Below are 17423 nucleotides of genomic sequence, written 5' to 3'. Positions count from 1 at the left end.
CGATATCTTCCTTCATGTCGCTCCACCTATCGGAACACTTCAAGACCTTATACATCGGGTGTCACCCAAATGTATCACAAATCCATATCGAGGTATTTCCTGCAGTAACTCCTCCCGGATAAGAAGTGACTCAGGAATACACATAACTTCCCACAGAAATAAAGAATCTCATTCCCGTTACTCGAGAATTTTATCTACTGGCGTAAGACTACTCTGCTCATGCTACATCGGAATGACTCCAAACCCCAAATATGATACATCTATGTAGAGTACAATCCATCTACACTAGAAAGTAATACTAAGACGTGTAGGATCGAAAAGAATTTAGATATCTCCATAATAGTATGATATTGTCCACTTTGGGTCTAGACCCTAATAATTTTGCTCTTGGGCTTTACCCAAAACGTCTCATACCAATAGAGATATTTTTCTCTTATAAACCCATGATCTTTCCCATGTGTTTTCAATGTGGGACTATATTTGCAACCCCAACAATTCCTCCCTTAAACAAAGGATCACAGGCTTCTCACGTCCGATCATCGACCAACCAGGTCTTCCTGCCCCTCGGTCCATCCGACTAACTAGGACTTCCTTGCCTAGTTGCAACTAGGACTTCCTGTCTGGTGTCTGGTCCTCTAGATCCGAACATAGGAGCCCTCACTTCCTTTGTTCGAGGTCAATATTGTACCCACATGGCTCAATTAGACCATAGCTTTTGTGCAGAATCGGCGGTTAAACCTTCTGGCAGTCCGGGCTCTGATACCAATTGTAGGATCGAAAAGAATTTAGATATCTCCACAATAGTATGATATTGTCCACTTTAGGTCTAGACCCTCATGGTTTTGCTCTTGGACTTTACCCAAAAGGTCTCATACCAATGGAGATATCTTTCTCTTATAAACTCATAATCTTTCCCATGTGTTTTCAATGTGGGACTATATTTACAACTTTGCAACCCCAACAAGACGGGTGCAGTTAACAGCTTTTCGTTTCAACTCCTAAAACTGATCTTATAAGTATCTATCCAGGAAAGTTCCATTCCTTTCCTAGACAGTCTAATCAACGACATAATGCTAAATGCACCCTCAATCATTCTCCGATAATATCCAGCCAGACCAAGGAAACTGTGAGTCTCCTATATAGACTACGACTATTCTCAACTGGTAACTGCTTCTATCTTCTGTGGATCCATAGGTGTACCTCTACTGGTGATCATGTGTTCCAGAAATCTCACAGAAGACATCAAAATACGTACTACTAAACTTCGCATATAGATGTTTCCGTTGAAACATCTCTAGAACTATGCGAAGATAGTGTACGTGATCCACCTCGGATCTGGAATAGATCATAATATTGTCACTGAAGACAACATCACTGATCCAAATACCCTAAGAATACCAAATTCACCGAGTCCATGAAAACATCTAGAGCACTGTAAGTTTAAATGGTAAAACTAAAGACTCATAATATCCATACAACAGATATTCTCTACCGTAAAATCACTAGCAATAGGTTCGTAATCTGATCATCAACAATATCCACGAATAGATCGTCAACAAATGATAGCTTCCTGCACAAAGGCATCCATCCTTCAACACTCACTGCCAACAAATATGAATATCCAACTTGGTTCAACATTGCACGTTTATGTTGTACCACTACAGGGATCATATCTGGTGGGAAAATTTATACATCTTTAGTGAGACAGACTAGTCATGTACTCACAAGTCTAATTTTCCACTGATCTGTTCTCATCATGAGCTACAATCAAGATGTAGAAATGTATCACCATCCTACCAAAAGTGTGTCACAACAAAAATTCAAGGGTGTCCCTTAATTTCCTAATCAATGACCAACAACTCTCCAAATGGTAGAACTACCATCAATCCATGAGATATGAATATACAAAACTCTACTCATCTTATTCAAAAATATCCAAAGAGTATGTCTAATCTCATCCATTCAAATACCCAAAAATCCACTGTAAGGGAATGATGATCCAAAATCCAAAGGGTTACTCAACCTCCTAACTAAAAGTCTACCCATCAAGAGAATATCTTCACAACTCTCATAGTCGTATCGTAAAATGTCCTCCGACAAATGTCGATAAAATATCGAACATCCTAATCTAACACATAGACTTCAAGACTTTCAGTAAATGATCATGTGCTCAAGGTCATGAGCTACTTATAGAGACAAAGTTAGCTGAGACGACTAAACATTGTCTTGCAATCCATCATACTACGATTGCTCCACATGAGGTTCAATAACCTTTAGTGACAAGCAATGGACACAAGGGTAGAGGAGCACCATCAACAAATAACTAACCGACATAATTGTATATCATCACTCTGCTCCTCGAAGATTATCATATGATATTTCTACTCGATAATGGTGGAACTTTGTAGGTGTTAAGTAACTAACACCACATACACTACATCACTACAGATGATATATCTAAATGTACCATTGAGGATATCTACCCATATCTAATCGGTCCATGAGTTAGGACCTCCCAAGGAACAACGCTAGACGAGTCAACTGATCATCGCCCTATAAACCATTATACCGCGATTCCTCCTTTTCTGGTTCAAGAACTTCTGACAAGCTAAACCGAAGGAGGTAGAGAAATATTATCTCTCTAGAGCATTTCCGAATCATCAATAAGAGATACTCAGACTTCAAAGATAAATGATGTTATCAATATCTTTCATAGCAAAACAACAAGAACTCAGACTTCAAAGAAGTAATTCCATCATAATCATCACAAGTAATAATCATGTTATCAATATACAATGATAAATGAATATGACCTGCACTCGTACATTTGACAAACAATGCTGAATTATGATTACTAGGATGAAAACCAAGCAAAGTAATCAATGTAGAGAATTTCTCAAACTAAGCACGAGGTGCTTGTTTGAGATCATAAAGCATTTTACGAAGCCTTCAAACTTCACCAAGTTAGTGTGAAATATCAAGAGGAGGTTTCATATAAACTTCTTCATGAAAATCACTATTTAAAAATACATTCTTGACGTCCATCTGAGATATATATTCTCCACTGACAAACAAAAACAATAGCAATCAAAGTACGAATAGTCGTCATTTTTACAACAAGAACAAATATTTTCTCATAATTCATGTCATAGTCCTGAAAATAACCTTTAGTAACAAGATGAGCTTTATATCGTTTAATAGATCTATCAGCTTTAGGGGACGTTTGGATGGGGGAATACAAGTAGGGAATGGGAATAGCAATCAATGTTAGTGTTTGGTTTACAAGAATGGGAATAAAAATAAGGGAATGATTCTTGATTAGTGGGTAATGGTTCATTCCCGTATCCCACCCCTTCAATCATCTATTCCCTTATTTGCAGTAATCAACATTTCCCCTTAATACCAAAAATGCCCGTCCCATCTTCGCCTTCCGCCATTCTCCCTCTCTTCCCTTCTCCTTCCCCACGCGATCCATATCTCCCTCGCTGGCCCTTCTTCTTCCTCCACGGGGGAAAGCGGAACCACCTTGACATCGATCGACGCGGCCAAACCCTAGAAGCCGCCCGACGCAGCGGCAGCCACACCGTGTCCCCTTCCGTCGGTGGAACCATTTTAGGGTTCTATTTTGAGGCTCGGTGCGTACCACCCATGGCCACCGAAGACGGTGGTGAGATGGCCGAAGGTTTTGAGGCTTCAGTTGAGGGACGGGATGCCCTGCTCGAAATCGATGTTGCGGTGGCCAGAAATTCCCTTAGAGCTATCGAGTAAGATGTCGCGGTTTCCCTTTTTGTTTATTTTTTGTCCACGGTACTCTGTGAGTGCCTATTATCGGATTTCGGTTTGAAGCCGTGGGAAATGATTAAATTGTTGAAAAAACTCTAGGGATTGTGGCCGAAATCTGGTTGTCATGATAGAAAAATATATTCCTTTTGAACCCTTTCATACCTATTTATCCCCTAAAATAACTTCTTGATGTGATGCATATGTGTAGTTTTATTTTGTGTTTCCCTGCCCTAACAACCTAAGTTTTGGTCTAAAGTTACATTCAAGAAGTTTATATCCATTTATTTTGATATATATACACACAAACACCACGTCGAATTATATTTGCTGTGTTACTGATCATGGGAGAATATTGGATATGTCAACTTAAACATTTTCACAAATTGCCCAATTTTCTACATTCTATTTAGCCATTTTTTGTAATAAAATGGAATTATTTGAGATAACATTTTTTTTTATAATTTTTAATGCATTAATTACTAAGGGTAAAACTGGAAATTTATTTGATTCTCATTACTAATGCTGATTGAAACAAACATTATCAATTATAATCATATTCATTCCGTAATTTGAATCAAACATTGATAATGTAATTCTGATTCCCATTCCTATTGACCCTATAATCAAATTCATTACCATTCCGATTGATAAATTTGAACCAAACGCCCCCTTAGTTTTGATCTTATATGCCCAACAAGGATCAATAGTGTGTTTTCCTGATGGCAACGGAATCAAATCTCATGTATGAGTCTGATGTAAAGTAGTTAGTTCATTAGCCATAGCATTCTGCCAAAGTTATAAACAACTTTTGTATAAGATATAGACTCATAAAAACAATGAATAAACGCAACAAATGAAGCAAAAAAATGAGAATAATAAGAGTAAACAAAATATGGTAGTTTGGTAGACTTACGAATATGAGTGGATTGACAACGGTGGAGAGAAGGATCATCCACAACCTTAGGAGATGATTGGGTAGTGGAAAAAAGAGGAGCATGTGGAGCAGATATCTCGGGAATCAAAATACCAGATTCAGTTGAGTTATCAGTAGAAGCTGTGGGTGAAGCTTCCTCAATGTCGATATTGAAAGGATCAATACAAAGTAGATCTGACTTTGTCATATTATGCGAACTAGCTGGAATAGAAAAGAATGAAATATGCTCAAGAAATACAACATGACAAGAGACATACAATTTTTGAATAACAGGATCAAAGTAACAATATTTTTTTTGACTAACATCATAACATAAAAAGATACAAAGAGCAAACTGAGAGACTAATTATTACGCTTGACATGTGGATGAAGGACAAAGCAAGTACAACCAAAAATACGCAAAGAGGAATAGAGAGGAGCATGTCCATACAATTTTTCAAAATGTAACAAGCCTAATTGTGTGAGGTTAGAATTATATTAATCACGTGAGCAGCGGTAAGGATTGCTTCCCCCAAAAGGTACTAGGAACACTGACAGACAATAAAAATGAACAGTTGTTTCAATAAGATGTCTATGTTTTCGTTCAGACACATCATTCTATTTAGGAGTATCTGTACACGAGATTTGATGAATAGTACCATCAGAAGCAAGTAAATGCAAAAATGATTCAAAGTGTATTCACCTTCAAATCACAACGAAAATATTTTATAATACTAAAATGTTGAGTTTTCACAAGAGCTCTGAAGTTGTTGAAAATGGTAAAATAATCAGACCTGTGTTTTATAAAATAGACCTAAGAGTAACAAGTTCAATCATCAATAAATGAAACATAATAGCTTGACCCCCTTTTGTAGGAATAGGAGAGGGTCCTCACACATCAGAATAGATAACATCAAATATAGCGGAAGGAAAAGAAAGTCTTTTAGAAAATGGTAAGATAGAAAATTTGACCAGTTTATAACCACTATAATTAGAAATATCAGAACTTTTTAAATGTCCTAATACTCCTGTAGAAGCAAAAAATTACAAACAAGATGATGAAATATGACCTAAATGAGAGTATCACAAATGAAAATCAGAAGATGAACGACTTAGATGAAAAGATAATAAATCTACACTTGAAGCTACAACTTCTGGTACTTTGAGTTGATATAAACCATAGAGTCCTTCTTACCTACGACCTATCCTAATCTGTCTCTGAGATTACGGGTCCTGAACATAACAATTGGATAAAGAAAAAGAGACTATGTATCCAGACTCATATAATTAACCAACAGAAACAAGATTTAAAGTAAAGATTCAGAGCATAATAAACATCAGTAAGAGATAAACAAGTGTAACAATTGAACCAACATCTATTAATGACATAGGAGTACCATCAACAATCACAATAGATATAGATGAACTGAGAGAAAAAGAAACAAAAGATGATAAATTAGATGACATATGATAGGACATACTAAAGTCCAAAATTCACAAGGATGAAGATATACCTGAAATATCAGATGATGACAAATCTATATGAGAGAAAACTGACATGAAAGAGGGTTGTGAGGTAAGAAACTGTTGAAACTGCTCCAACATATACGAATCATATTTCCATGAAACATCTGCACGATAAGACATGATGACAGAATGAATAATGCTTAGAATAATCAAACTATAAGGATACACATCTTTACAATTCGTAAAAACTGGTGTCAGGACGACTCGTGGTCACACAAAGAATCCGAGGTAAAAAAGATGTCAAATGTTGAAATCGGTAGCACAAGGTGCAAGTGTTAAAATCAGTAGAAAAGGATGTCAGTGCCGAAATCGACAACACAGGGTGACGACACCGAAATCAATATAACAAAGCGTCGACACCAAAATCGGCATAACAAAGCATTGGCGTCGAAATCGACAGAAAAGAGTGTCGATACCAAAATTGGCAGGGCATGGCGTCAATGCCAAAATCGGTGGAAAAGAGCGTCGACGTCGAAATTGGTAGCACAGAACGTTGGCGTCGAAATCAGCAGAAAAAAATGTTGGCGTCGAAATCAACAGCAGCAATAGGAGATGACAACAACAACAGGAAGCAGTAACAAGAGCGACAAAAAAAATTAGGTTAGAGAAGGAGAACCACTCTGATATTTTGTAGAAATTAAGTAAAAGAAAAAATTAGTCATATTATTGAATCTAAAATTAATACTTAGAAATACAGAGTATAAAATCTTATATAGTTAAGTTAAGAAACCTAAACTCTAATTATAAAAAGGAAAAATGACTTAATTACCTAAATATATATATATATATATATATATATATATATATATATATATATATATATATATATATATATATATATATATATAGAATATAAAATCTTATATAGTTAAGTTAAGAAACCTAAACTCTAATTATAAAAAGGAAAAATGACTTAATTACCTAAAAAAAAAAATATATATATATATATATATATATATGATGTAATTAGTAAGATATGCTTGTGCTATCTGTTTTGGTTTGTTTATCTACTATGAATGAAACTGACATTTTGCTTTGCAATTGGTTTTTCAATATATGCTGAATTATCATAAACCAGTCAAAAATAATAGCAATCATATAATGGAATTTGTCCCATTTAATATGCCTAAGCTAGATGCATATTATTGTGTTCTTAAGATGATGACCTAAGTTGTTGTTCAAGGTTCAAAGGTCGTGTTATTATTTATCTCTTCAATATTCAGAAATTTGATTTGGAAACTGCTTTCTCTACTTGATCTTTCATATTGCATGTGATGCTAATAGTCTTTGGTTGCATATATATAATTATCAGAGATGGTCGGCCTCTCTAAACTTAACAATTCTGCAGAGTCACCTAATAATTGTTGCGAAACTTTCATATTACTGGCCGGTAATCTCTCTTTTTCTCCCCCTTAGTGAATAACATTTGATATGAAGTATGTGTTTTTAATATATATTTTTTTAAATGAGCTAGGCACATTAATTTTTATGATAATGAAAAATAAACGACCCTCTTTTGACCATTTACTTTTGCATATTTTCCTTTTAATATCCATCCATTTAAACTCAACTAAAAAATAATATTTTCCTTATCAATTCACTAAAAACAATTAAAAAATGATTGTAATTTGATCATATTACAACCACTTCCTAATTAAGTTAATACAAAGACTACTATTCAGTTGTAAGATCAAGCTTAATGCTACCAAAACTCAACTAATTGATACCTAACAAAAAAAACATTCTAATTCTTTAATTAAATAATAACCCCAAAAAGTCATCAAAGATGCAACATAAACAATATTATAATAATTATTATTACATTTTAAAATAAATTTTATGTACTATTCAAATATTTTACAACACATCTAAGTACAAATTTACCTAAATCAAGTCATTAATTAACTAAACACACATCAATTATGGTGATTATGTATAATTATAGGGCAATTGGAATAGTCAAGTTCCTTCCCAAATTTGACTTGTAAACCGCATAATTACCTTTTTGACTTTTGATTAACTCAAATGATCAAGTGGCAAATGACAAACCTAATCTTCAGCTACTTCCCGTTTTTGTTCTAACTCTAGATTTTGTTCATCCTCTTTTAGTATTTTCCATGTGAGCATATGAACACACGTGGCTTCAATATATAAAGCCACGTGTGTATATATATCCTTTCAATTTCCACCTAAATAGAAATAACATAAAGTATTAGTAATCATATGATTAGTTAGATAATTAGGAGGATGTTAATATTTGTTTAACATATACAAATTTAATTAAATAACTAAATTTAAATATATATATTTATTTAGTTTGTTAACTCATGCTATATTTGATACCCAAAATACCCCTATACTCGGAATAGCATCGACTAAAGTATCTCATCTCCACCTTGAAGCAGCTTTGTTCATACTCGTACCTGCCTCAGGATAAAGCATAGAAGGGTATTTAAGGTATCAAATTATGAGTGAGACGATTATTTTGATAATTGTCTCCTTTTAATTTTCTGTTAAAAAAAATAAGTCAGTCTAGAATAATAATTTTAATAACTTCGTATTTTAAGTTCAACTTATCTTTGGAGGCCTAATTATCTATTCTATTCATGGAGTCCTAATTATCTAAATTAATCACATAATTATTACTAATCACTTATCCATGTTAATTTCTAATTAGTCAACACTCAAAACCGCTATAAAATCCCACCACCAGCTCCGCAACCGATTTCCTCATCCTTTCTTTCCTCTTCCTCTCCGTCTCTCCCTCCATTAATCTCGCTTAATTAGCTTTTTCATTGTGAGTTTAATCTTGCTTTTCCACCATTTTTCTTAATTAATTATAGTGTAAATGATGGATTAGTTAATTAAGGCATGTTTGGTTTGTTGCAGGGGAGGCGATGGTGAGATCGCCGGCGAGGGACGAGGCGGCGGGCGCCGCCGTAAAGAAGGGGCCGTGGACGCCGGAGGAGGACCAGAAGCTGGCCGAGTACGTGGAGAAGCACGGCCGCGGCAGCTGGCAGCGGATCCCCAAGCTCGCCGGCCTCAACCGCTGCGGCAAGAGCTGCCGGCTCCGCTGGACCAACTACCTCCGGCCGGACATCAAGCGCGGAAAGTTCACCGACGAGGAGGAGCAGCTCATCATCCGCCTCCATTCCCTCCTCGGAAACAAGTAATTCTTCGATTCTAAACCAGAAAAATTCGATCTTTGATCGACGGAGTTGTTCAATTTATAGTCGCGCGATCGATTTTCAGGTGGTCGTCGATCGCCGCGAAGATGCCGGGAAGGACCGACAACGAGATCAAGAACTACTGGAACACGCACCTGAGGAAGAAGCTCCTGCGGATGGGCATCGATCCGGTGACTCACCGCCCGGCGCCGGCGAATCTCAACCTGCTTTCCAGCTTGCTCTGCCCCAGCGCCGCCACCCACTTGGGCAATGCTCTCGATCCTCAAGTAGACGTAGCTCACCTCCTCAAACTGCAGCTGCTGCAGAGCATCCTCCAGCTTCTCACAGGCAGCAGCGCCACCTCCCCCGTCGCCGCTGCCGCCGCCATCGCCGCCGCCCCAAACGCAAACTTGCTCGATCTGCAGAGATCAATTAATATTCCACTGGGCAGCACTAACCACAGCATGAACAGTTTGCCCATGGACGAGGAGGCGAGCATGGAGATCAGCAGCACAAACTCTTTTCCGGCGCCGGCGCCGGCGCCGGAGCAGGCGGAGAATTCGAGCACTGACGCAACTGGTGAGGCCTGGGAAGACAGTGATTTCTGGAAAGACATAATAGAGTAAGATATTACACTTGTGTTTACTATTTTTTTTTCCTTTTTCATTAATATAATGCAACTGTTAAATTACGTATAATAATCTTTTTTGAAACTTTACATTGATGGAAAATTAGTACACCGGACTATCCTTTTATGATTATTATCAGAAAACACTGACTAAAGAACCCTAATTTTTCTTGTTTGCAGTCAAATGGCATGGCCGGATGAACCCTAGAAGAAGAATTATTCATGGATTGGCGAAAGCAGTGTGCGTGATTAATATTGTAGAACAAAAACATTTCTGAACATTAGATTTTTTTGTTTATGTGTAAACAATATGTTGATGTAAACAGTTGAATAAAGAGTGGTTCTTTTTTTCAGAAAATGAAAAGGGTGTTCATATATAATTATCTATATGGATTACAAGTACACCTCTCCCATTAAAAGTACACCTCCATTTAATATCCCAAATATCTTTCTACGCTCAACTTTAGAATAGCTCGCATTGATCAATTTAGGATAAATTTAATTAAAGTTGTATTATACTGGAGCAGCTAGCCTTGAGCTTTGACCAAAATTTCACCAATTAAAGTAGTTTTTGTCAAAGTTTTAGTTAAAGCTGAAAATAATATTTCATCCATAATTTGATACTTGAAATACTTTTCTACTCGAGTAAAACAATGATATCATTCAATCCAAATGATTCAATATCGTGAAATATAAAATATAAACTGATAAATTATAAAGAGCATTTTGTCTTAAAAAAAATATCCATACAAGTATCAATAGGAACAAAAACACTTTTCTATGCACGTTATGCCTGAGTCATTTTAATCAAAATTGTACCACCTTATAGATAATATTGTTATGAAGGCACGAGCAGCTTTATCAAAGCTGTATCCCTTTGAAACAAATTTGATCAAAATTGCACCACCATATGAAGTGATCAAATTGCACCACCGATATAGTAATGCAATGGTAAAACACTTATAAGAATAAATAAAAAGATTAAAATTTAAATATTAATAGAGATAATATTCGATTTCTAAATATACATAAGTTGTGTTTTAGATTTATCTTTAAAATTAATGAGGCGAAATTTGAACACCTAAATTGTCAAAAAAAAAAAAATCACCACTTTATAATAATTTTTTATTAATGCCGCTCCAGCAAGAAGGTAAAAAATCACTTCAAAATAGAATATAAAGGGATATTTTTTATATCAAAACTATAAGTGGCAGATTATTTTGATAAATTGTAAAAGAGGAGTACTTTTTGACAATATAAATAAAAAAAAGAATGTCGTTTTAAAGAGATATATCTAGTAAGAGGATACATAAAAATAATAATAATAATAAAAAGAAAGTAGATATCAAAATGATAAGCATGGTAGTTGTTAGTTGGAGCTGAGACTGACTGCACCTTCCGTGAAGGAAACAACAAACAAGTTAAAAGAGATCCTTTGACTCATCAATCATAAAAATAATAATAATAATTAAATAAAAAATACAAAAATAAAAAATCTAAGCAAGAAATTAAAAGTAGTGTGTAAGTCTCCATCTGAATGTCCTTTGTAAGCTAAGTCAGTTTATATGGCAAAAGAATCCATTGCTTCACACTTGAATGTAGCTTGTTCCACAAGGGACATAGAAATAAGATAGAATAGGGGACAGAGTAGCTAAACCATGCCACCTGTAAGAAACAAACACCCACCTAACAATGGAGAAGAATAGGGTGGTTTCAAAGCCCTCCATTTGCTTAGTGCAATGGTAAAATATCTAAGAGAATAAATTAAATAAGAGGATGAATTCGAATCTTAATAGGAATTAATTAATATTCTAAAAATCGATCACTCAATATGCATAAATTATATTGTGAATTTATTCGGAAAGTGAAATCGGAAAAAAGACGGTCTACTTTAAAAATTAATCAAGGGTGAAATCTAGACACCTGAATTGTTGTTAAAAAGGTAAAAAAAAAGTAGGGTTTCAAAACCTGAACCGACGTACATAAACGGCTGCAACTAGTTTATTTTACTAGTGCCCTATGCTGCGTAAATTTGATACCAAAACAGATATTGATGTAGAAGATGAACAGGACTCCAAGTTGAAGATTGTCAAAGCTGGAAGCACTGACCCGGCCTACGCAAATAAGATAACATTAGACTATTAGAGGGGTGTTTATTTAGCCTTTATAAGCCTAGGCTGCTGCCCCATGAGCTTGGTGTGGTTGTAAGAGAAAAAAAAATCAAAATTAATTGCATTTCGCCTTTTTTGACAAAAGATGAATACGCTCGTCCCTAGCGTCCCCGTCAACCCATCTCAAGATTAACACGGAGGAGGTAAATCACAGGCGGCTACTAGTCTTTGGAATAGTGACTAGCACATAAGGGAGGTATTTACCTCTGCTTTGTCGAGATTCGAACCCCAGACCTCATTGTGACAACACCTCATGCGCTAGTCACTAGATCCATCCGAGTAGATCTCATAAGTTCTGAGTGCATTTCACCTTTTTGTCACTTAGCTTGGTGTGGTAGTAAGAATCAGTGTGCATTTCCAAACAATCAAAATTAATTCCTATGTAAAGCATACTATCGGTGATTGAACTACGGGTGAAATTAAGTGTGACGGTAGGAATAACCACACTTCTTGGTTGACGGAATGTAGAACCGGACCGTTTACATTCACTAGGTAGATCAATATATGTCATTTGGGAGTAACCTTATTCCAAAGTGTAGAACTCAGGGGCCGAAGTTGAGGGGGAATTCAGTTCGAGTAGGGCGAGGAACTCGGGTGTTCGAGTTGGAGGAGGAAGTCCGAAGTTCAAGCCAATGGAGAAAGCTACGTCGAATACTTGTGAAACAATTATGTGATTGCACATGTAAATTTGCCTATCATTCATTCTAATCATTCTCTAGTAGGATCCTATTCCGGGGCATAGTTTGTAGAATCACGATTCTACGCAGAATCGATTTAGGGTCAGGATCGGATCAGTCAGGATTAGATCATAGAATCGTACGATCCTATCAAAAACCTTTAAAATCTTATCATACATGATTAATAATTAGAAAAATACCTAAAAACTCATTTATATATAAATAACTAACTAATTTTGTATATATATACTCAATACCTCAAATTACATTACTACATGTACAAATTTAAATTAACTTGTAATTCAACTATCATTCTCGCATAGTAATAATATTTATATTTTCATATCATAAAATGAAATAATATAAAATTTCTATTAACACAATAATAATAATACATTTAATGTCGAAAATATTTTCTTGATTTATAAGATAATTCAATTTAAAGGTTAACAAAGCACCTGACGTATATAACAGAAGCTATTGAATCCTTTAATTAAAATATGAACGTCGGAAATAATCTTCTAAAGACTGTTAATGCTATAAAATACTAGACAATAGGCATCCAAAAACTCATTATATTTGAGAAAGGAAATGATAGAATATTATTAATAAAAAAAATTAATTCAAAAATAATTAAACATTTGTTTAAATAATTTAAAACCCTAATAAGATGAAAAAAAAAGATAAAATCTTTTAGGCATTCGAAAAGGATTTAAATGATATTTTTTGGATTTGAAATAGGATGGTTAAGGATAAATTTTGAAATTTATTAAAGATTTCTGAACGAGCTTTGATTTGATATATTATAGGCTCCGTGGTTTAATCCGAGTCAAAAGTTATGACCTCTCAAAGCTTCCACCGATCCTGCTCCGATTCTGTTTCGATCCTACCGATTCTGTTCCGATCCTACCGATCTTGCTGCGATCCTACTGCAAAAATGATTCTGCATGATTCTGGATCGATTTTAGATTTTCGGATCGTAGGATCGTACGATCCTATGATCCGGATCGCGATTTTGCAAATTATAATCCGAGGTATCACTGTCATCCCAAGTTGAAAATTTTAGAGATTCAACGAAGAAGAGGTGAATAATTGTTTATGCAGCGCGTTAGAACTACCACTCTCGCCTAGTTGCCTTAAAGTTCAAGCAGACAAACATGAATTGAATATTATTTTTGAAAAACAACATGCTCATTAAAGTGGGCTGAAATGTAAATCATCGACAAGTCCAAATGTTATAGCACTTTCAGTTAAAACTGTTATATATTATAAACAAAATGCAATTGTTTGGTTAAAATTAATAATCACATATAAGTTTTCTTTTACAATGCTTGTAAAGCATTGTTAATCATCCCAACTGTTCCTAATCTCGCAGGTAATCTGGTTCATGAGGCTATAAATCTCGGCTGTCCGTGGATGCGATCGATCTCCACAGACGAACACGTGTACATTACCTCTCCCTCCTACCCAGCTGCAGCCAGGCCTTTTCCTCAGCCCCTTCCGACACGCCTCGTGATCTTCCTGTGTTTCGATCACACCGTACACGTGGCCGGAAGATTTGTGAGCCGAAGGAATTAGTGGGTCCATCCACAAAAGCCTCCTCGTGGCTGTCCCACCAACGGTCTTCTCGCTCGCGATAAAGCACGTGCCCAACAACGCCCCCCACGCCTCCGCCGCCGGCGACGCTGAGGCGAGCTGCTTCGCCGCATCGAACCGCCCGGCACGGACCAGCATCCCCACCACGCACGCCAGGTGTTCCGGCCCCACCGGGATCTCTTGCTCCGCCATGAACCGCAGCACCTCCTCCGCCCGGTCCACCATCCCCGCGTGGTCGCACGCCGTCAGGGCCCCCAGGCACGTGACCGCGTCCGGCTCCGCTTTCCCTCGCATCGCCTCGAATAGCCGCAGCGCCTCCGCCGCCCGCCCATGGTGCGCCAGCCCCATCACTATCGCGTTCCAAGACACCACGTCGTGCTTCGCCGGCAGCTCCTCGAACGCCCGCCGCGCGCCCTCCATGTCGCCGCTCTTTGCGTACATCGAGACGAGGGCATTGCGGAGCACCGGATCGGCCGCCGGATTCACCTTCGCCACCAGCCCGTGCACCTGCTCGCCGATCTCCAGGCGGGCAACAGATCCAACGGCCCCCAGCAGCGAGGCGAGCGCGTAGTCCCCCGGGGCGAACCCGTCGGCGCGCGACTCCGCTAGAGCCGCAAATGCCTCCTCCATCCGCTCGTTGCGGACGAGGCCCGAGATCAGGGCGGTCCACGCGGTGGCGTCGCGCTGCGGCATTCTGTCGAACAGCCTCCGCGCCTCCTCCACTTCCCCGGCGTTGAAGTACGCCGAGATCACTGTCGTCCACGTCACCATCATCGTGATCCACGACATCCGTCTGGTATCGACGGCGATTTCGTCGAACAGGCGCCGAACTTCTTCCAGTCGCCCGATCCGAGCGTACCCCTCGATCATCGAGTTCCAGCAGACGGCGTCGCGAGCGTCAGCCCCGCCGTCGAACAGGTGGCGCGCACAGTCCATGTGCCCGAACCGAGAGTACATATGGATCAAACCCTTCGTCAACCTCCCGTCGCCGAAGTCCTCCTCGCCCGTCCCCTGCACCAGCAAGTGCGCGTGAACCTGCTTCCCCAGGAGGGGGAAACCCAGCCCGGCGCAGGCGTAGATCAACGAGAGCATCGTCTCCTCGTTGGGCTTCACACCGTCCGCCGTCCGCTTCATCTCTAAGAACAGCGCCACCGCCTCGTGGTGGAACCCATTCCACGCGAATCCTCCGATCATCGCCGTCCAGCATACCACATTGCGCTCGGGAATCATCCCCCGGAACAGATCGTACGCTTCCCAGATCTTCCCCTCTCGGCCGTACCCGGAGATCACCGACGTCCACGACACCACGTTGGAGGAACCCTGCTCCACCATCTCCTCGAACAGGCTCCGGGCTTCCGGCATGCGCCCCCTCTCGGCGTACCCGGCGAGTAGCGCGTTTCCGGAGGCGGCGTTTCGGTGGGGCATTTCGTCGAATAGCTTGCGGGCGCTCGCGAGGTCCCCGGTCCGGACCAGAGCGGAGAGCATGGCGTTGTAGGAGATCACGTTTCGTTCTGGCATGGCGGAGAAGAGCGCACGGGCTTCCTCGATCCGCCCGTCGCGGGCGAGCGCGCAGAGGGCGGAAGTGTAGGAGACAACGTTGCGGCACGGCATCCTGTAGAAGACGTCGAGGGCGGCAGCAGCGGATCCGGCGTATAGGTGAGCGGACATAAGGGCGTTCCAAGTGACGACGTTGCGGCGGGGCATGAGGTCGAAGAGAGCGACGGCCTCCGGGAGGAAGCCAGCGCGGGCGAAGCGGGAGATGGCGGCGGTCCAGCGGACGACGGCAGTGGGATCGTGGGCAGAGCTTTCGAGGATGCAACGGGCTGCCGGGAGGTCGTTGCGGCGCAAACATTGTAGGAGGGGTAGGTCGCCGGAAAGGGCGGCGGCGGACGGCCGGAAGCGGCATGGGGGCATCAATCTCTTCGCAGCCGAAAACAGAGATGAGGCGCCAGTTTACAAGCCTTTTTCCTTTTTCCTTTTTTAGAAAAATGATGTCGCTAAAGATTTTTTTTTTAATTATAACGAAGATTTAAACAAGTTAATAAATATTAAGCAGGTAAATGAACCAAAGTAAATTTGATATTCATTAAAACATTTATTTATATTTTAAATTAAAAACGAATTTGAATAATTTATTAAATAAAATAAATATGTGTTAAGTCTGTTTATTGATGTTTTATGAATAAAGATTTTGAATTGTTGTTATATTCATTAATAATTTTTTATTAAAATTTATAAATAAATAAATAAATTTTTAAATAAATAAACAAGTTTATAATATAAACTCACTAATTAATCAAAATTTTAGACCATCAAATAATCTTTAAAAATTTATAACTTGAATAATTATTTGGACGAGTTTATTCATTTTAGGCTTAGTTTGCTTTAGCACTTGTGTTTTTTTTTTATCCCGTAGAGTTTGGATGCTCGTAGCCAAATGCTCCTTGTATGTTGGTGGATGATTGCTTCTTGTGTTCTCACTATCAAATAGTGTGATTTCGTGCACAAGATCAAGACACAGTCGGGGAAGCCGGCCTTATCCCGGTAAGAACCCTCCTACACTTAAGTGAAAGAGAGAATTAACATACCTCCTCCTTAGATCATCTATAGCCAGTGCAGCCTAGCCATTTTTAGGTAATACCCTTATAACTCCGAATACAATTCTCAGCGCTGTAGGACTCCAAACTATTCCTAAGTACCTTATCTTCGGGAATCCTTGTTCTTACAAGGCCCATATACCAAGTCCAATCTTCCTTCGCATTATAGGCTTAATTCGGACTGCCCATCATAAATTATTACGTAGTATCATTATCAAATAAACTTGAAAATTACAAAGTTTGAATGGTTTAGGATCCTAAGAAATATGAGCACATATCTCCTGGATCATTTTTTATGATCTAAGAGATGTACCACTCGTATTTACGATCGGATCATGGTCATGATCCGATCGTAAATAATTGC

General features: G+C 38.7%; 2 protein-coding genes across 2 annotated transcripts; one reads left to right on the top strand and one right to left on the bottom strand.

Moving 5' to 3' along the window:
* The first annotated feature begins 8938 nt into the window (after window positions 1-8938).
* Window positions 8939-10271, top strand: LOC121973709 (transcription factor MYB92-like). The gene is made up of 4 exons (XM_042525091.1): window positions 8939-9020; window positions 9113-9392; window positions 9476-10012; window positions 10199-10271. Exons 2-4 carry the CDS (start codon window positions 9121-9123, stop codon window positions 10224-10226), a joined length of 837 nt encoding a protein of 278 aa, XP_042381025.1. The 5' UTR covers window positions 8939-9020; window positions 9113-9120; the 3' UTR covers window positions 10227-10271.
* A 3800-nt stretch (window positions 10272-14071) lies between these two features.
* On the bottom strand, window positions 14072-16411 carry LOC121971391 (pentatricopeptide repeat-containing protein At1g32415, mitochondrial-like). Its single transcript, XM_042522641.1, has one exon. It carries the CDS (start codon window positions 16374-16376, stop codon window positions 14211-14213), a length of 2166 nt encoding a protein of 721 aa, XP_042378575.1. The 5' UTR covers window positions 16377-16411; the 3' UTR covers window positions 14072-14210.
* Window positions 16412-17423: the final 1012 nt, after the last annotated feature.

Source organism: Zingiber officinale, chromosome 4A (assembly GCF_018446385.1).
Source record: "Zingiber officinale cultivar Zhangliang chromosome 4A, Zo_v1.1, whole genome shotgun sequence".
Lineage (NCBI taxonomy): Eukaryota > Viridiplantae > Streptophyta > Magnoliopsida > Zingiberales > Zingiberaceae > Zingiber > Zingiber officinale.
The sequence above is the reverse complement of the archived record's forward strand: the minus strand, read 5'-3'. Positions and strand labels throughout refer to the sequence as shown.

Coding starts and splice junctions, on each gene's coding strand:
- LOC121971391 (XM_042522641.1), bottom strand. CDS start 16,376: ATGCCCCCATGCCGCTTCCGGCCGTCCGCCGCCGCCCTTTCCGGCGAC.
- LOC121973709 (XM_042525091.1), top strand. CDS start 9,121: ATGGTGAGATCGCCGGCGAGGGACGAGGCGGCGGGCGCCGCCGTAAAG. Junction 9,393..9,475: donor CATTCCCTCCTCGGAAACAA/GTAATTCTTCGA, acceptor ATCGATTTTCAG/GTGGTCGTCGATCGCCGCGA. Junction 10,013..10,198: donor TTCTGGAAAGACATAATAGA/GTAAGATATTAC, acceptor TCTTGTTTGCAG/TCAAATGGCATGGCCGGATG.